Source organism: Amphiprion ocellaris, chromosome 13, assembly GCF_022539595.1.
Source record: "Amphiprion ocellaris isolate individual 3 ecotype Okinawa chromosome 13, ASM2253959v1, whole genome shotgun sequence".
Taxonomy (NCBI): Eukaryota; Metazoa; Chordata; class Actinopteri; family Pomacentridae; genus Amphiprion; species Amphiprion ocellaris.
In genome coordinates, this window is record NC_072778.1 from 3,925,719 (window position 1) to 3,946,921 (window position 21,203).

The 21,203-nt window shown below is 40.1% G+C and overlaps 1 protein-coding gene across 2 annotated transcripts in view; it reads left to right on the forward strand.

Moving 5' to 3' along the window:
• The window catches only part of slc36a1 (solute carrier family 36 member 1), a 59,017-nt gene extending 48,269 nt beyond the window's left edge, over window positions 1-10,748 (forward strand). For both annotated transcript variants that reach the window (XM_055016649.1, XM_035956138.2), the window contains one exon: window positions 7,366-10,748. In XM_055016649.1, the coding sequence (XP_054872624.1) occupies window positions 7,366-7,640 (275 nt within the window). In that variant the 3' untranslated portion in view covers window positions 7,641-10,748. The remainder of the gene's footprint in view (window positions 1-7,365) is intronic.
• Window positions 10,749-21,203: the final 10,455 nt, after the last annotated feature.

The following is a 21,203-nucleotide window of genomic DNA, read 5'->3' on the forward strand; positions in this document are numbered from 1 at the left end:
CATTGAGCAAAAGTGTTGGCTAAACCTTTGCAGCAATGCATTGTTTGCCAAATATACATAAACTCACGGTAATGGTAGATTGATTTGTGATGAGTCACATAGTTCAACTGGTAGCTCTAAAATGCCTCCATTTATTGTTGTAAATCTCTTTCTGCGCAGCAACAGGACTGTCCTGCCTGCCTCGCTGCTGTCAGAACAACTTTTTTTGGAGACACTATGCATTCTTAATGTTAAAATGCTCCAATATCAAAAGCTCTGTTCCCAGCTATGCTTTGGCCACATTCACTGTAATGAATGCAGTACATACTGTCAGACCTTTAGTCATATCTCTCTGTTTGCCACAGGCTGAGGACTTACTTGGATGGATAGTACACACAGTAAAAAGAAAATCCACCGAGGGAGCAATATATATATCCAACAGCAAGGGTGCCAGACCCTTCCAGTTTAGTCTGTATAGATTTTAATGTAATGATTTAGGTTAAAGTATGTGTTTACGTTGTAATTTTACTTTCTCTTCTGATAAATGGCATTACTATTGACTTCTGAGTCATTTTGAGCAGCATTTTAGGGAATGCCAAATATTTAATTTATTATTTTACTGACTAAATTGATCACAAAGCAGGATGGATGGTGGACTGCCTCTGCCTATCATTAAGGTGTGTAAACCCCTAATCTTGCTTGTCTGTATAGACTTGATCTACTCAAGCAAAGTTTTTGGAGGTCTAGAGCTGCTGTGAATAGAGAAAGATGGGCTCAGAGCTTCCTTTTTTTCCCTTCTGGAGTGTCCGTGGAGTTTTATCTATGTTCTGCTGCTGCTGCTGCTGGCTCCATGCTGAGCACACCCACTTCTAGCTAATTAACATTAGCATATGCAGACCTTGACTGTTCACTTGCTGTTGGTGTCCATGAAAGCAGCCTGGGATCTGTTGGGCAGACGTCTTTAATGGGCTGCAGTCTGCTGTGCAGCAGATCAGCCAAGGCTGGGTGTCCCAGATGAAAGTCAGCTCCAGCTTCACGGAGCTGGAGGCAGCCGGGTTCCTGTGGCTCCTTCCTGGGTGGTGTTTGCTGGCAGCGAGGTGAAGAAATGAGACAGTAGGATTGCATCTAGTACATTCTGACTAGCTGTGGAGAAAAGGAGACTAAGGCCCTCCCTACCAATCTTTGATCCAGCATCAGAACATCCCCTACTGCTGGCCAGGGCTTTGTGGCTCTGAAGGTAATTGACTCCGTCCGGCTGAAGAGCTGTCTCTCTCAGTGGATTTAAAAGCTGTGGGCTTGGTTCAGAAGCTGCCTGCTGACAGTCTGAAGGTGGCCAGACCGCGACTCCTCTTCATGCCTCTCAGTCTGTCCTTTATTTTCTTCTTGTGGCTGCTTATTTGAACTGGCCTCGTCTGGCCAGTCTCTCTGTTGATGCTGATGGGTGTAAAGATAAAAGCCCAGAGTTTCTAGTTGTTCAATAGTGTATAGTCCCAAATGTGGCAGTTAAAAATAGTCAGCCCCTGCTTTGTGTAAATGTTATTCATGAGCGTATTCCGTACTAAACACCTTTCATACATTGTCCAAGTCTAAATAAACAACAGTAAACTTACTACGTAATAACTATGAGACATTTTGATATTAATTAGAGACTGCAGCAAATCTTGAATTATGTCTGGTCCTCTGTCTGCACTGACTCAATTAATCTCCAAGCATTTTTTTCTCCTTTTCAGCGCTCCATATTTGAAAGGCAGTGCCACTGTCAGTTCCTACCAAACATCAATTTTGTGATTTGTAGAACAAAAGATGTCTAGATGTCTTTTTATCTTCAAATCTGAGTCAAATGGGGTTCAAAAATGGAAGCTTTTCAGTTGGCTTTGTAACTGTTGTTCTAACTGCATTTGAATTACTAAATTTTAGGTATTTAGGTATAAACTGCTAGTTTATACTCCAGAGTCCTCCTTGTTAGTCCTTTTTTATTTTTCACTATACTAAATTTTATTAACTGTATATATATATATATCCTGCCATTTAAAAAATACAAAGGGCCATTTTATGTCCGAGTCAGTGTTTTTTGTGCAACTTTTTTTTTTTAGTGTACTTGTTTCTTTATTGCTCAAATGCAGAAACTGTAGGTGACTTTCTCAAACATTTAAAATACTGCAGATGTGACGTCCCATCCTGACCTTCCTGTTTTACTTTCCCCGATATCTTAAAACCCTCTACATAGCATTTTGTCTTTCTCATTTGTCTTTGCCATTCATGCCACATGACATTCTCTTTGGCATACCGAAGCCCAAGCCAGCGGATGTGAAAAAAAATGTAGTGTGTTTTTTTCTTTGTTTCTGGAAGATTTTAGGTTGTACGGCCAAATTAGTGTGCTCTCAGCGTTCCCTCTCCAGCCCTTTGAAGCTGCCTGATGATCCACGTTCTGCCTCTGTCTCAGGGGAAAACAGCCCACCTTTTAGCTACAGCCTTGTGCTTTATTTGCTATGAAGGCTCAGCATTTTCTTTAAGTAGGCCCTCCCCCTTGCAGTCCTCCTTCACAGCAGTGCCTGCCTTGTTTGATGGCTCAGAAAGCTTCAAATGTAGTTTGAAGAGCACCCTTCAACGGCCTATCCCTAGAAGTGACAGGTTTAGTCCCCGGGAGCGTGTGGCGGCGAGGTGCTTTCGCCGCACTCGGCGCATGAAAGCTCGACCTTGCCGTCGCCCCGTAGGTTAATTTGACAGACTCGAACGCGCAGTGGCAAGCAATTGATTATGGTTCAAAGAGTCTTTTATCAGCCGCTGGTAATGTGTGCCCGATGTACAGAGGGAACAAGAACACCTGACTTGTCCTCTCTGCTCACTGTGGAGAAGATGGTAACGGACAGAGTGTGAGATGAAGAGTGTGCGCTTGTCTGTGTGCAGCAAAGCAGGCCTCTCTTTTCAGGTGTGACCATGCGTGTGATGCTGGCTCGTGTGCACACATTTGGAAGTTTAAGGTTTGTTGAGGAGTTGTGTCAGCAGGAACATAAGGGCGCCTCAGTTGTGACAGTGCTGTGCACCGCCTCAGCAGCCGCCTGTTTTTGTCCGAGTTTCTGTTTACGCCTGTCTCTATAGCAACCTGTGAAGGTGAGTGGGGTCCCCGGTGACTTCAGCAGCATGGCCTCCGCTCCCACCGACACGTGAAACACAATCACACCTTTGTTTTCACACAGTAGGAGTCTGTCCCCCTTCCTTCTGAGTACATTTTCCTCCCCTCTTCCCATTGCATTGTCATCGTTCTCACCTCTTATTCCTCTGCCTCCCTTCATCCCAGAGTATGTTCCACCTTATTTCTCATTCATCTTCTGAACACTCTCTTCCCTGATACGTACTGCAGTTCTGACTTTTCTGCCTCCTGTGTGCGGTAGAGAAGATAAAAGCGAGGAAACAGACTCTTTGGCCACTTCTACAAGGCACTCGCTCATTTCCTTATCTAGATCTTCTGTTTCACACGATTCTTCATATGAAGCACAGAGAGAAACAGAAAAGAGGCTCTCTGCCAGGTAGATTATATTCCTTGATCACCAAAATCAAAAGGTCACAGCCTTAAGTAGTTTCAATACACAGGCAGAATATTTTAGCTTTTTAATGAGCTTCCTAAAAATCTCATCATGCACAGAAATCCTGCACTCTGGTAAGACAAATATCAAGAGCAGGGAGAGCTTCACAAGTTGATACTGGAGCTACAAAACAACGTCAGAATCTACTTTGTGGGTGCATATTTAGACAAAGCTCACATCAAAATGGATCCAAATAATAATAATAATAATAATAATAATAATAATAATAATAATAATAATAAGATAAAATATAATAATAAAAAACCAAATAGGATACTGGAAGTTTGAAATCATATATGACAAATGCGTAACTTTTTACCTGGAACAACATTGCCAAGTCACTCTAGAAACAGAATACTAATTTATTTTTTCAACATAAAGCACCATTCTCTTAGTTTTGGCATTTTCCCCCAAATAAAAGCATTTAGTGTCATAGGCACTGCATTGTTTTCCTCTTGGCTTCTTTTTCTCCCATCAGACTAGGGTTGTAAAGCTGCTGATCACAGCCTATAAAGAACTTCACAACAGACCACATGCAGAACTCAGATTGGTGTGTATGTGGCAGGTAATGCGAGAAATTCCTGTGGACTGCAGGTGTGCTGGGTATTATGCAGTTTGCTGTTGTACCGTGGATCAATTTAGGTCCAAAATCCAGCAGCATGCCACCATCAATCATGAAGACGGAAAAGCTGTCATAAAAGGTTTAAAGTTCTGCAAGACTTGTGTAACTCGCAAATGCATTGTCAGTTTTTTGGCTTGTGTTCTGTACGTGTGTCAACATGCAACACTTTACAGGAGAAATTATGTGAGGAAAAGAAGGAAACTATTTGGTAGATGATTAGTCTTATAGAGAGGATGGGACAACCTCTCACCTAAAGCCACCTGTGATCACAGATGTGTATTGACGGGATCTTCTAGGTTTAGTAGTGTTTGATAATTATGTGCACTCTTTTATTGATATTTTTCTGTAGTTTAATGGGATTTCAATGTATAACTAAGTACTCAGCTGTCACAGAAGGCTTTGTCATGGTGATCCTTTACTAACTAAACCCCCACAATGCTCTGCACTTACCAACGTGGTACTGCCCAAAATACAAGTACCTGGATCAGGTCACTACAGTGTTAAACATTAAGGGACTCCACTTATTGGAACAACCAGGTACTAGAGCTAATCTACAATATATTTACTGACATACATGCCCTTTGTCTTCTACCTTATCTGTTAATGTATTTCTAATCGGTTAATTGATTGACTGTTGATCATTGACATTCCTATTTTGATGTTAATGTGTGGAGTTGATCTGAGGGAACTGACTGGCTGCAGAGCTGGTGGAGAAGCAAGCTGCTTGTCCAAAAAACTCTGCAAATGAAGGGCATATTGCTCCATTAGTTTCCCAGTTTGTTGCATTATTATTGTATTTGGTACTGCTTGTTGTTCCCTTGTTCTGACCTGTGCATGTTGATCTGTTACTTCTTTGACTGTAAGTTTTGAAGTGATGAGCACGGACTGAGTAAACTGCAAATGATTTGCCCCTCTTGGATCTATAAAATTGTCTGAATCGACACATAACAGGGCAGAAAATGGTATGTGGGCATATGCGGGAACCAGATTTCCATTTTTGGTGACTTTGAAACAGTATCCTGTCTGTGGTAGATCCAGGTGTCAGCCATGGATCTATATAAAAAGAGACCTTCAACAGGGACTTCTTTAACAATGATTAATATTCTTCTCCCATGCTGCATGAAATTAAACTGTACTTGACTCGTCACACTGAGCCATGAATGAATCCTCACACAGAAGAATCTCCACAACAGCGCCTCAGCATTCTGGGACATTACCAGCAGGCAAACAAGCAGATGACTGACATTCAGATATTGGTAGCAGTTCTGAGTCCTTCAGGGGATTATTAGCACTGCGGTTTTAATCAGTTTGGTACAGGAACGAATTTAACCTCATTACAAGCTGTGTACCACCTGTAGGTCGGTCATTACAAGCCTATGCCGTGCATCCAAAATATGCTCGGTGTGATCATCATGTAGATTTCGATCAGTGAGGAATGCAATGATTTCAACAAGCTTGAAGCTACTCAAGAGAAATTGAAAGAGGGAAGACACGTGCAAGTGGTTCTTATATAGAAGCTAAAATGTGCCTGGTCTGACATTTATATGATTGCACAAATACAAGAAGTAACATTTGTTCAGAAAACTACCTCAAAAAGTCTGTCAGTTGAAAGTTGCAGCAGTAAAGCAGGCGTTGTTTTTAAAGGTGTTACTGCTCACTGTGGGTTAGTCTGCAGGCTGCTTGATCTTTTTAAGCTGTGACGAATCCTCCTCACAATCGTTACAAGTCTGTTAAGCAAAATCAATTCAATACCTTTAATACAATTGCTTCGAAGTTCAGCTGCACATGCGATGACTAAGACTAGGAGAGCACACATTACACCAATCTTAAAGTCTCTGCACTGGCTAGCAGTCTGCTCTGCAATTGATTTTAGGAGCCTCTTATTGGTTTATAAAAGTCTTTGTGGCCTTGGTCCGACCTGTTTATCAGATTCGCTTTTATCCTCCAAACCTTCCAGAACCCTCATGCCTTCTGTTGGTGGCCTTTTAATTAAACCTAAAGTGGAAGCAAAAACCCGGAAAAAAAACACGATGATGCATCCTTTTGTTTTTGTTTGTGTCAGTAACATCCTTCCTGAAGACCTGAGGGCTACAGAGGATGTTATTTTTCAAAGCAAACTGAAGCCACACCTTTTTAGTCCGGTTTTTAATTGAAGTTAATTGTAATTCACAGCATTTATTGAAATTATTTGTCTTTTAAAAATTTTAAAAATTGTTTAATAGAGTATTTTGCTCATTCCGTTGCATCAGCAGCTCCAAGCATGCTCTGTCCCTGACTCATAAACAGCCCGTCATGTGCCTTGATAACAAAGCGTGGTGCATAAACATGCATTTAATAGGGTGTTGTTCGGTTGCACTATCAACTTGCAATACAACCCTAAGGGTTGAACACTGCTAAGATTCAATTTTATTCATATAGCACAGATTCACAACATATACTGCTATTCAAAAGTTTGGGGTCACTTGAAAATGTTCTTATTTTTGAAAGAAAAACTGTGTTTTTTCAATAAAGATAACATTAAATGAATCAGAAATACAGTCTAGAAATGTTAATGTGGTAAATGACTATTCTAGCTGGAAACAGATGATTTTTAATGGAATATCTCCATAGGGGTACAGAGGAACATTTCCAGCAACCATCACTCCTGTGTTCTAATGCTACATTGTGTTAGCTAATGGTGTTGAACGGCTAATTGATGATTATGTTAGCACATGAATAAAAGTGTGAGTTTTCATGGAAAACATTAAATTGGCTGGATGATCCCAAACTTTTGAACGGTAGTGTATGTCATCTCACAGCGCTCAGCATAGTAAGGTACACACCTCACCAATTATAAACAGAAAACAGAAAACCCAACGATCCAAAGAGTAAAATAAGATCTTCCAATGTACTGCGGGACCATTATTCTAGTATACTCCAGCTTAATTAAACATTTTTCTTGCTGGCTTGAGGTCATTAAGCCTCATACAAGTCTCTGTCATGGTGCTCCTTTACTTGCTAAACTCCCACAGTGGTCTCTGCTTGCCACCTTATTGATTGTAGCAGTTGTGGAAAAAAAAAAGTTAGAATAACTGCTATTTAAATAAGCCATTGATTGATTGATTGATTGATTGACCTGAGTGCACACAGCAACTCCTGTTCATCTCGTATTTGTCTTTCTGTTCCCGTCTTCCACCCCAGGTGCCCTCGCCATCCTGATCCCGGAGCTGGACCTCGTCATTTCGCTGGTCGGCTCGGTCAGCAGCAGTTTCCTGGCGCTCATCTTCCCACCCATCCTCCAGATCGTAACTTTTCACACGGAGGGCCTGTCTCCGCTGGTGACCGCCAAGAACGCCGTCATCAGCCTGATAGGTCTGATCGGCTTCCTCGCTGGAACCTACATCGCCATTGAGCAAATCATCGCCCGCAACTCGCTCAAACACGAAGAGACGTTCTCCTCCTACATGGTCCAGTGATGGAGTGATGACTGTTGGCAGGTGGAAGTAACCCACACAGGCCGTTCTCAAACCATTTTAGGGCACATTTATCATTTTTTTCTTCTTTGATTTGCTGCTGTTGGACATGGCGGCTGTTTTAAGATGAATTTGTGACATGGCTAAGCAGTATGAAGCTGTACGGATTCGTGGTGCTCGATGTTGTGTCGTTACGTCACCGCAGTACTACAGTGTCCTGTTGTCCTACCATTTTGTGCAATCTAACAGTAACATGGTAAAAGCTTAATAATTCCGTCAGGTGGAAGATACCTGCAGAAAGGTTTTAATGAACAGAGGGTTTGTAGAGGTAATTTATCGTTTTAACAGGCTGATTATGATCATGTGTTAAGCGTTTCAGTCCGAAAATCTACCTCAATAACTGGTATCGGTTTGAACATTCAGATTAGACGCTGTTGCTAACATTGAGTTTTAACCATCGTCCCGAGCGTTTTCCAACCAACCACCAAGTCATTTAGAAAAAGGAGAAAAATTTCGTTGCACTTTGATTTATGCCTTATTCAGTCAAGCAGTGCACTACGTTGGTAGTAGTATCAGGCGACACGTTACACTTTAAATCAAGTAACTTAACAATCACTGTTGGGGGAAAAAAAACTATTAAAATTCAAGGGTTGGGTTTCAGCTGCCCCCTTTTCACCAAAGCAAACTGTGTGCCAGGTCTGGGCAGAGTTGCAGATCTTCCAAGTGCTACAGAGCCACTATATAGCCAGGTCACTGCATACACTACCGTTGAAAAGTTTGGGGTCACCCAGACAATTTCACATTTTCCATGAAGGCTCACACTTTTATTCATAGAGCTGCTCCCCGGTGGTGCTTTTAGGGACGGAAGAGTCCAATTCTCCGTCCACGGAGGTGACGCAAACGTTGACCTGCAACGACAAAAAGCTCATTTTAATCAAGTTTAATCAATCTTTTTAATTCCCACCAGGCACGTCTGCTTATCTTATCTCATTATCTTTTTATTTTTTTAATTTTTTGAAAAGTTTGGAGTCACCCAGACAATTTCACGTTTTCCATGAAAACTCCCACTTTTATCCATGTACTAACATAACTGCACAAGGGTTTTCTAATCATCAATGAGCCTTTCAACACCATTAGCTAACACAATGTAGCATTAGAACACAGGAGTGATGGTTGCTGGAAATGTTCCTCTGTACCTCTATGGAGATATTCCATTAAAAATCAGTCGTTTCCAGCTAGAATAGTCATTTACCACATTAACAATGTCTAGACTGGATTCCTAATTCATTTAATGTTATCTTCATTGAAAAAAACTGCTTTTCTTTCAAAAATAAGGGCATTTCCAAATGAACCCAAACTTTTGAACAGTAGTGTACGTCTGTCCAAACAGCTCTTTAACTACCGAAGCTCGCTCTAGTTTATTCTGATCTTCTGTTGAGGACCACAGCAAACGAGACAGTTCTGCTTGTCCCATGTGCCACTGCTGGAAAGCCAATAAAATCCTCATCTGTCTAATTTTCCATGCCGTTTCACGTCTCCAGTCGAGAGCGAATTCTTCTTCCTTGGACCAAATAGATTAGCTGTGGTTTTGTAAAACAAATGAAAGTCCCAAAGTTCTGGTTAATCTTTTTGGTCACGATAATTCCCGACTTAAGCAGTTCTTGGATGTATATCTTCAAAGTATTGGTGCAACTCTGGAACCGGTTTTCTGAACTGGTTTGAAATTAGATGCCGTCTCCAAACCTGCCTTGGTGGAAAAGGGGTAAAAGTTCCAAGTTTTTCAGAAATGAGGATTCACTTTTCGTCTTTTACTGGTTACACACGTGTCCAAACTCGTTATGTTCAAATTCAATAAAGGGAAATATAGAAGACTTCATGATGTAATTATCACCGCTACGTCTCACAATTCTATTAACTGTAAATAAACCCTGAACAATTTCAAAAACACTGCAATTAACCAATCGAAAGTAAAGTTTGTAGAAAATTAGCAACAATTTTCAGTTTTGAAAGCGTTTCTGTGGTCTAAAAACTTCAATTTCTGTTCTAAAACAACTAATCAGGATTTGATTTGAACCTTTACTCAGAAGCACAAAGACAATCAGTGAAATCTGAACTGATACCCAACTCTAGAACAAAACCCCCCCACCAGATCTTCTAAATTCAGCTCTATCAGGTCCTGATCAGAAACTCATCTGTAATGTGTTCATGTAGGAGCTCTTCTGTGTAACACCTCGTCTTTAAAGCTTTTATTTTTTTGATTCTGTTCTTTTTTTTTAAATGTGTTTTTACGTTTTAATGTATTTACTAAATTAATGGTCGGGTATTTTTTTTTTTTTTTTTAATAGACTTTTTATATTCACACACACCATGCATTTTTAAGACTTTCAGACTAACTTTGAAAGTTTAGTTTAATTACAGAGAGGCTCTGCATGTAAGATAATGTAACACGGATGTAATATAATGCACTTACGAGTTTTAACTCCGAGCTGTAGGTGCTAGAAGATTTGTAAATGATCCATTCGCATTATTAGACCGACAAAGGCCGACATGTACTGTAAGTTCACTGTAAAGCTTCTGTACTGTTGTGTGTCTTCAGTGTTTGTGTGGCAATATAACATGGACTTTTTTTAATCTTTTTTGGAAGAAATGCAGTGGAAACTAGTTCAAGAAGAAAGAAAGAAATCTATGGGCCTTATGTGTAAAGCATTTGAATTAGGTTTTTTGTGTGTATATACAGTAATATACCCATCTGTTGCACATATGTAAATGTTTGCACACGTACAAAGAAGTCTTTTTAAATGAGAAATACCCATAGTTGTCCCACGTCAAAGGATTTACGTGCTAAAATGGGAATGACGAAGATGTGCGGCTCCCCAAAGAAGACTAATTTCCCTTTGCTTGTGTTAATTTTAACTAATCTTTCAATTAATCTCTTGTTTAGTTCAGCTGGAAAATCTAAAGATTTCAAGTTGAGCTGCAGATCGTCAGATTGGACGGGCTGGAACCTTCGAATGTTTCCGATCTTTATTAGCTAAACAGTTTAAAGTCCATTTTTATTTCAGCACTCTTTATTTCTTCATTCCTTTCTCAGAATAAATAACATTAAAGTACCGACGTGCTTTCCTGTCTTTATTTTAGACAGCTCTTTAAAGTATTGGTTCAACAGGTTTAACGTAGGAAACATTCATTTGCTTCGGTGTCGGCTGTGTCTCTTGAAGTCAGTCGGCTTGTTTTGTTTTGCTCAACAAAGACTAACAGCAGCAACTGTTTTATTTCTTCCCCTAAATGTGAGGTCATTATTATGGCTCACATTAAAAGAAGAATATCCAGAAATCCAATTTGAAGCTGCACAGATCGGCGCGGCGGTACATTAGTCAGCTTTGATTTGGTTTGTGCAGCAAATATAAAGCAGATTGTGTGTCGCAGCAGCGCTGCTTAGCAAATTTCAGTAAAGGAAACAATGAGGGGAAAAAATTAATGCTTCACATCAGTATTTTAGGATGGTCTGTTTGTCTCATGAGCCTGTATGCAGGACTAAGTTTCAGTAACAAGCCGGCAAATGTGGAAAGACTTCCTGTATTCTACACATGGATTTACCTCCCTTACATATTTAGAATATTTACATGAACTCAGTTGGTGACAGAGAATTTCCCACATTTTTATTTTTCAGATTTTCCTTATTTTAATTTTAAATATCATTTTTCAATGATATTTTCAGTTGTTTTTTTTTTTTTTTTTTTTACACTTTTGCTCTCAAACATCTGTGTTCAGTACAAAACATTCCAACTTAACAAAAGTAGTCGAGAACAGTACAGAAATGCACAGGTGGACTCATTATTAATCACAGTAGTACCATGTAACCTCCTATTATATGTGTTTCATAACAGATTCTATGCATTTGCACATACTTCCTTAATTTCGCTGATTTCAGACAGCATGCAGCAGCAACTGTGTCGGATTCATGTTCGGAAAAAAAAGCCACGTCTGAGTCACGGCGGTCATGTTGTTCCAAGTCCTAATGCAGCCGAATAAATGCATGAAGACACTCCTGTGGCTGCAGCCGCTCAATTACATCCCAGAGGTTAATTCACTGGTTAACAAGCTGGAGGGAGGCCGCTGGGAGTTCAATGATCCCTCCAACTTGTAGCCAACTCCAGTTTTTCCCGGTATTTTAACTTATCGAACGGATTTTCTCTCAAAAGAAAAACTCCACCGAGTGTTTCACGGACTCTGTGTACAGAACATGATCATAAACGTGTTTTTTGAGTCAGCAGAGAAATATATTTGCGCTAACCTGATTGCATTTGCATGAATATTTATCAATTTGAATGTAGGTGCTGTAAAGGAAAGCAATTACACATGACCACACATTACATTACAGCGCTGTTTCCTGCTGTGTAGTGAACACTAAAGTCCTGTTTATTAACAACCATCGATGCAACACATGTACAGAAAATATCACTTTGGCTTTAGCATTCAACTTAATCTAATTAAATCTAAATAAATATATGAAATGGGCCTTTAATTTTAGAACACACCATAACGGAACGCCTTATATGCACATTTCTGTTGCAAGATTTAGTGCAATTATTTTTATTTTGCTGTCCTGAAACATAATCTGGTATATATATATATATATATATATATATATATATATATATATATATATATATATATATATATATATATATATATATATAAAAATTATTTTAATTGGAAGATAGATGAATATGAAGCAGTAACAAATTCTGCATTAAAAATGTCTAAGAACAGTGTGTAAAATGCCTACAGAGCAGCAGTTGTTTGCAATATTGCACTTGCAATGTGTAATATTTGTAATCTGCATATTGATGTATTTGACAGTCGGTGTTGAAATGGATTTAAGTGTGGATTGAAAATATCCTCCTAACAGACACGTTTGTCCAGCACCTCAGCAGCTCATAACACACCTTTCTGTTAATAAAATGTTTTAAAAACCTAATAAAGTTCTTGTGTAATCACCAATAATGCAGAATGCAGACTTTACCGGTCTTAAATCTTTAAATTCTCAGTGTTTTCTTCTGGTGCAGCTACATTTAGAGGATAATTCCAGTTTATTTTAACGCAGCATGTTTTCCATTAAAGTTCACATACAGCTGTGGACATGTGAAAGTAAATTTTGGAATTTCACAAACCACTGAATGTGGTGCAGTGCTGATTGTAAATCTCTGTATTTCACAGTATCCCAGGAAGCAATGGAGAAAAAGCTTCTGATGCTCAAGATAAAAGGAAGACTTGGAATCTACAGAAAGCAACTTTCTTTTTGCACCAATGTTTTAAAAGTTTGGTTTTTAGCCTGACTGACTGATTTAGCTGTAACCTGAGGCAAAGTGGGTGAACAAAGCACTGGAGGAAAAGCTGGATGTTTGAAGAGGACGTATCTATTTAATGATCCGTCTTGTCTTTGGGTTGATGTGCAGAGCAGCGAGTCCCAGCTGGAGTCTCTGTTTATTGTGCAGCAGTAACAGAACTCCAGACTCACTTTTCTACTGGTAGCACTGATGCTACCTATACTCTCAGTTGGTTTCCAACATCCTCTTAAACCCTCACATGTGAGCCACAGTCCATGCTGGTAGGCGACTGCAGCGTCTCACCACTTCAGGAGCCGAAGTGCACTCAGACGTGATGTAAAATTAGTTTGAAAAGACAGAAATAAAGTATTCTAATGTCAGAAACCAAGGGAATTTAGTATTTCTAAGATTGGAGTTTTCCTTGCACAAAGTACACATTAAATATCAATGACTGTTGTTAATATTTATTCATTTTTTCCAACCTAGTTGTTGTGATGGTAACAGTTGTGACAATGCATCAGCTTTTCTTCTTGTTTGGTCAGTCAGTATCTTTCTGCCTCCACCATCATGTGTTGGACCTCTCAGTACTGTTTTCAACCACAATGGCTAACATAGCAACCAACCAGAGTTTCTCCAGATCACTCCAATGATTGTTGATGAATGCAATTGTTATGATCCAGGTCTCTAGGGTTGGCCAGGTGCAACAGAAAATCGGGTGGTATTGGTCTGGTAATGTAATTTGCAGCAATATACAATGTTTGGTGCGACTCCTCGTTTCCCATAATCTCCATGACGACGGTAGAGAGTACAAAGTTAGGCTGAAATAAAGTGAAATCATGCTTTAGGTACCAGGATCTGATTTATTTGACAACACACTTCCACCGTGTGTTGTGGAAGTTCAGTGAGGTCGAGAGAGTATGAGAAGGCAGATACAGAGAGACACACTGGAGACTCAGATGACTTAGATTGTGAGTAATGTTTACTGATATCAGGAGAAGTGACACCAACAGAGCAGCAGTACATGAAAGCAATGCCAGCATCAGTTCTGAGGATTCTCTCTGATCTTCAGGTATATATTGTAGTTGGGAGAAGGTCAGATTTCAGACCAATATGGAGACAACTCGTCTGCTTAGTCACGTCAGAACAGACTATATCTAATCCTGACCAGGGCAGAGAGTCCTGGTATATTTTCCTCCTACAGCGTCTGCCTGTTGGAAGACAATTTGGGATGATGTCAGCTCACAGCTGCAAGGAAATACCTTAGAAAGGGAAAGAGTAATTTTTCCTTCACACCCTGTAAAACACTGACTGTATTAGATTAGATTCAACATTGCATTGAACACAAGTGCATAACCCTTTGATGTGCAGTGTGGGTCAGGAAATACCCATTTTCCATTGGATTTGGGTCATTTTTGACCCATGTTGCACATCAAAGGGTTAAACAACAAAATACAGTTTAGCATCTAACCAGAAGTTCAAAATCAGCAGTAAAGTGCATTATTTACAGTATCATACATCCAGTGTGTTACAGTATGATTAGAACTAACAGTATGGATGGACTTATATATGGATACAATATGAAATAAATCATCCAAACCTACAAGTAAAGGCAGTAATAGTGGTATGAGTCATTCTAAAGTGTTTCCAAACTTCAACACGTTACTTTCATTACTTGTGTAAATGTAATCCGGGTAGATAACCTCAGGTCACTAATAATGTGTTTTTAGACAGTATTTTGAGCTTGATTTGCCTGTTCTCTCAGGAGAATTAGTACCTCAAATTGGCCACAAGGTGGTAGTAGAAGGCCATTATTGTCCTTAAGATTGAATTTGATAAGTTTCCTTAGTGCGCGAGAAAGTGCTCGGGGTGATCATCTTACCGAAATACGCCATCTTTTCTTTCTCTGTGTGGATGCTACGCTGGAGCTAGAGCTGGATTTACTTAGAAAACAAACAATAAAAGAGGTATTTTGACACTAAAGTTAACTGCAGAAGTTACGGAAGTAGACAAGAACCATCAGACGTCTTTGAACCACGTAGAAATCGATATTCCGGTGAGTTATGGGTGTTCTTCAAGGTTTTACCTTAGCATGCTAACGCTAGCAAAGTGAAGCTAAAAACAGGAAACACGAGCCCCGTAGTCTGTCTAAAAACCCGTCGGGATAACTGATAGGAATTAAATGGTTTTCCATTGATATCTGTTAACTGTTTTATGTATTTACTGAGTTGTATGTTGTTGCTACTTGAATAATTTACTGTGTAAAATGAAGGATCTCCACTCGGTGCTGGCTAGTTAGATGCTACATATGTTCAAATGCTAGAGTACATTTCATGCGGCCAGACTGAGTTACTGAGTCTTAGTGTTGTGTTAAACTGTAAAATGTGTTGCATTGTCAGCTGTAGGCTGAGGGAAGAATGCATTTAGATTCAGAAGGTTATATTGTTCATATGTGATATGTTGTATTGTTATGTGTACAGCCTGTTACGAGCCAAGAAAGGACTGGCAGAATGGCAACTTTATTGAAGTAAATGTATTGGACACTTATTATGGATTGTATGAGTAATTGCCCTGCACATCCATGTAGGCTGTTTTTTTTTTTTGAGGATTCTCTTCAGCGGGACTCTGATCTCCATCCATCTGCCACTGTGTGTTGATGTCCACCCACGTCCACATCTCCATCTCCATCACACTAGGATCGGCCATCACCTCGGACCGTCTCGTCAGATATTCATTATAAGGGGGAGGTAGGATCTTTTTCCTGAGTGCACTCAATGTTTGTTTTTTGTTTGTTTTGTTTGTTTTGTTTTGCTGTTCCAGGGGTTTGGGTTTGATTTTCCTGGCTGGCCAGTTGTGGGTGAACAAAGACATTTTAATCCTTGGAACTGTTGGCGGACTAAATTGTGATTATCGTGATCTGTCACTGGATACAATGTTTGGTTGTTTCAACATTCATGAGTTCAATTTTGTACGGGGGTTCAGTATATTTCTTTCTTAAAAATTTACAATCTGTTGTCATTGTGTGTTTTTGGGGTGACTGTATTCTTAACAAAATTCCTTCCCGAACCAGACTTACACCTTAAGGTGTTAGAACCGAAAGGGAGGGTTACATAATATCATAAATGCATGTTTAAATTTAGTTATAATAGAGGCAAACTATAAAACTACGGTCCACTCTTGCTTTTTTAAAGCCTTTAGGTCGATGGCAGGTTGAAAAATAAACACTCATTTAACTTGAAAGTCATGTCTTAAAACAAGGATTTCTGGTCAAGGAGATGTGGTCTTAGCTTGTTGACCATTCCCCTCCTCAACACTGTACTTTTACAAAAAAGAAATCGAAATGACTTTTGTTAACCTTTTCAGTTCATAGTTAGTAATTCGAAGATCTAGATGTAGGGTAGCTAGCTCCTCCTTTATGCAGCTCATAAATATAGAAGTAGAGAGTGTATCCAGAATACACTGCACAAGACTACCATCAAAATCTAACCACGGGGATCCAACTTCACAAGGAAATCAAACAAGAAATCGACTTTGAGCTCTACTTTGGAAGAAAATGGAATCTTTGACTGACCAGTCTGACTTTGAAAAATCTTCCATCAGAAAAATATTTTCCACTTTCGTTACTTGTGTAAATATCATAAATGTGTGTTGAAATTTAGTTATAATACTATCAAACTACAAAATGCATGTCTGCATGTCAGCGTTCTGCACAATGCAAATCCCAGCCAAATAAACGACCTTGGAGCTGCACTTGTGAGCATTTCTGCTTGGCTCGTATTCCTCCGCTCCACGTCCCTGAAGTACAAACGCTTTTCAACATTCTCCGCACAAGCGCTCGGAGTAATCCTTCTCACTGCCTAATTGATACAAATGAGAGGGTGGTCGATTGGATTGGGGAAGGGAGATAAAGGTCCGCTGGGGTTAATTTTGCTCCGTAAAGCTCCACGTTGCACTTGCGGTCAGCCAGAGATGGAATTTCATTAACCCGAGTGGGAGCAAGGGAGTCTCTAATGTAGACCGATGTATTCAGACAACAGCACCATGCATGTTAGATGTGCTGGTTGATAAAGACCGTGTGCAGACGCATTTAGCTTTACTCTGCTGAAAATGGCCTATAGAGTGTTAGTAATGAATATGAAGTTGTTTTATTGGGGTGCGTTACCCTCCGCAGCTCACTTCCCTCTCATAACCGTCAGTGGGGTTAACCGTCCTCATCTGGCGGACAGATGTTTTCCATAAATTCACCTCGTCTTCTACCTGCTGAAATGACTTTTCTTGTTGTCAAACCAAATCGAGACAAAAAACACACTCTGATGACACCATTTCCGACTCTCTATTTTGCTGCGAACTGAGACCCATTCACTCACGCAGCACAGTGGAAGGCTTTTATCGCCACGCACGGCATTAAACTGAAATTATGTGCACATGACAGCTAAGAAATGGCCGTCACTGAAGGAGGACAGTCCAGCTCATCAATATCAAGATCACTTCAGCAGGACAGACGTTCCTGATGGCCATGCTGCTATCACACTGTGGTTTATGTTGCTGTTTGCAGCCGTGGAGCCAGACACTTTTTAAAGAGGCGTCCAGGCCGAGACCATTACTCGCATAGGAGTGGTGCAATTTCTTGTTAATCCTTGCATAGATTTTTTTTACAATAACACAAAAATTCCCAAGTCTGAAAATACAAAATTTGAAAAATTCCACCAACAGAATTTAGCTTCGGGTCCTGAAAAACAAATAAGAAGCAGACTCGGTGTCACACGTTGAAGCTCCTCATTTATCATTCAAATCAGCCGGAACCACATCTAATTTGAGATCTTTGTATGGCGTTAATACGACTCTGTTAATTTTAATGTCATTATGTAATTACACACAAGATAGTGTCGATGAATCACGTTCTGTCTGTGGAAGTGTTTGCCTGATCAATGAGGCCCCTGGTGCCTACAACTCAAAGGCTGGCAGATGAATCAGAGATGCTCCACACACAACATTTTCAGAGAACAGCTGAAGGGAATTTATTGGATTTTGTGTAGCTCTCGCAGAAGCCGCAGAAGCCTGCATCGTTTTCTACAAATACAGTGCTACTCTCCTATACATGTAAACAGACTGACCTCTAAACAGACTCTAATGTGTAAAATCAGTGGGGTTCATCTTTAAATCTGTGCTTCAGTCCCCTTTAAACCATTGAACCAGTTTTAATGCTGTTTACATCGTTTCAAATACACTCACTGGCCACTTTATTCGGTACATCTTGCTGGTTAAAGGTTGGACAGGGAGTCCAACCTTTAACCAGCAAGATGTTGCCTTCAGAACTGTCCTAATTCTTTGTGTCATACTTTCAACAAGGTGTTGAAATCATTCCTCTGAGATTTTGGTCCATATTGACATGACAGCATCACGCAGTTGCTGCAGATTTGTCGTCTGCACATCCATGATGCCAATCACCACCTCATCCAAAGGTTCTATTGGATTGAGATCTGGTAACTGTGGAGGCCATTGGAGACAATAAACTCATTATCATGCTCAAGAAACCAGCTTGAGATGATCTGAGCTTTGTGACATGGAGCATTATCCTGCTGGAAGTAGTCATGAAAAAATGGGTTCACTGTAGTCATTAAGGGATGGACATGATTAGCAACAATACTCAGGGAGGCTGTGGTGTTTAAATGATGATCAGTTGGTACTAAGGGACCCAACGTGTGCCAAGAAAATATCCCCCACACCATTACACCACTAGCAGCCTGAACTGTTGATACAAAACAAGAGGGATCCATGCTTTCATGTTGTTTACGCCAAATTCTGACAATCTGAATGTCGCAGCTGAAATGGAGACTCATCAGACCAAGCAATGCTTTTTTTTTTTTCAATCTTCTATTGTGTAATTTTGGTGAGCCTGTTTAAATTGTAGCCTCAGTTTCCTGTTCTTAGCTGATAGGAGTGGCACCCAGTGTGGTCTTCTGCTGCTGTAGTTCATCGTCTTCAAGGTTGGATGTGTTCTGCGTTCAGAGATCGTATTCTGCATTCCTTGGTTGTAACCAGTGGTTATTTGAGTTCCTGTTGACTTTCTGTCATCTCCAACCAGTCTGCCCATTCTCCTCTGACTTCTCACATCAACAAAGTATTTTCATCCACACAACTGCCTCTCACTGGATATATTCTGTTTTTCAGACCATTCTCTGTAAACCCTAGAGATGGTTGTGTGTGAAAATCCCAGTAGATCAGCAGTTTCTGAACTATTCAGCCCATCTGGCACCAACAACCATGCCACGTTCAAAGTTTCTTAAATCCCCTTTCTTCCCCATTCTGATGCTTGGTTTGAACTTCAGCAAGTTGTCTTGACCACATGTCTAAATGCATTGAGTTGCAGCCATGTGATTGGCTGATTAGCTATTTGTGTTAAAAAGCGATTGAGCAGGTGTACCTAATAAAGGGACCGGTGAGTGTGTATTATTCGTCCAAATATTTGGAGGGCTCTTTTATTAAATTACAGACATTATAGAGCTAAATGTAAGTATCATTCCTCTAAAACTTCCAACCAAAGTGGTGATTTAGCACCCGAGGCGCTGCACCCCAGGCGTTTAGTTAACTGCACAGGGCCGACTGCGACTCCTGCTGTTCCCCCTGAAAACCTGTAAGACTGTTGTTTTGGCTGTAGCTGAAATATTCTGAAGATGGGAGAGCAGGCGGCTCCGTCGGCGCCGTCAGGAGACTGAGAACGGGGAGATAAGGACAGCTTCCCCGTGGACACTCGGTTTAAAGAATTCTCCACTCCCGAGTTCTCATCTTTAGAGAGCCGTTTTCCATTTCAAAACTCTGAGAGCGCCGAGCTGAGAACAGAATAATGTGCTTTTTCTGTTTAAGAGGATGATCGTCTTCTTTGGAAACGGTGGGTGGCTCGCCGTGAGCGATCTGTCTCTAATTGAAAAGCATCAGCCCCCGTGCAGAAAATTTCAGGGGTGTTGCAGGATACTCGGTGTAAAATAAAATATGTGACTTTTCTGGCAGATAATCACCATTTGCAGCTTCACAACTTTCTCCAGTAATTACCGCTTGAATCCTTCCTATGTGGAAGTACTCTGATGCAGAAATACTTGATGAAACGTCCAGGTACTTATACCTGGAGAGCTTCTCTCTGCTGAGCAGCATCTGCACATGTTCAGCTCTGTGGGTCTTAGCGGGTCAGCAAATTTGTATTAATCCTGAAAATGACCCACGGTGGACACATTAGCAGCTGGACTAGATGGACTCCACTGAAACGCAATCTGTTGATGTGCCGCCAGCAGGTCCAAACAAGTAAAGCAGTAATTACAACCATTTGGCTGCTACTTCACCTGAAACTTGCAGCAACACACATAAAGAGGCCTGTGATTTGGTAAACTCTCACAGTCAAAACTTTGCGTGGACTCTTGCTGGTTGTTTAAGATTGTTGCTTAGCACTTTCGCGTCTCCAAACCCTGGCAGTGATACTTTTGTAAAGCAGATTCAGCCGCCAGCTCAGTGTGGTCAGACTTTATTTACAGATGCTACAAAGCACCCATACAAATGATTTATGTAACGGTCACAGCGGATCTGACAAACACTGAGCCGCTTATTCAGTTACGGTTCTTATCCCGGTTTTGATTGTGTTGTTGAGGATGTGACTTCACATGGACTGGCAGAGATCACGTTCTACATTTTCAAGGCAAGATTTATGTCACATTAACCCTCCTGTTGTCTTCACTTATGGGCACCCAAAAAAATATTGTTTCTTTGTCTGAAAAAAATCCAAAAATTCAGCAAAAAAAAGTCCCCAAATTTCTGAAAATTTGCAAAACCTTCAGGAAGAAAATTCCAATAATTCCGTAAAAGTTTCCCTTAAAAGTTTTATTTAAAAAAAAAAAAAAAATCCCCCAAATTGGGCAAGAAAATTCTAGTAAATATTTTTATGAAATGAGTAAAAATCTTCCAAAAAAATCCTAAAAATATCTAAAGTGACTACATATATAACAGTAAAACTTCAAATATTCAAATTTCGCTGGATTTTGGTTGATTTTTATGTGAATGTTCTTAAGAAATATTTTTAATATTTCTTTTTTTCCACCAACAAATGTTAAAAGATTTCCCAAAAATGTTGAAAATGTGGACATCAGAAGTTTCACTGTGAAAATATATTATTTTGTCCACATTTTCAAACTTTAAAACGGGTCAATTTTGACCCGCAGGACAACATGAGGGTTAAAGCAGCTGATTTGAGTCG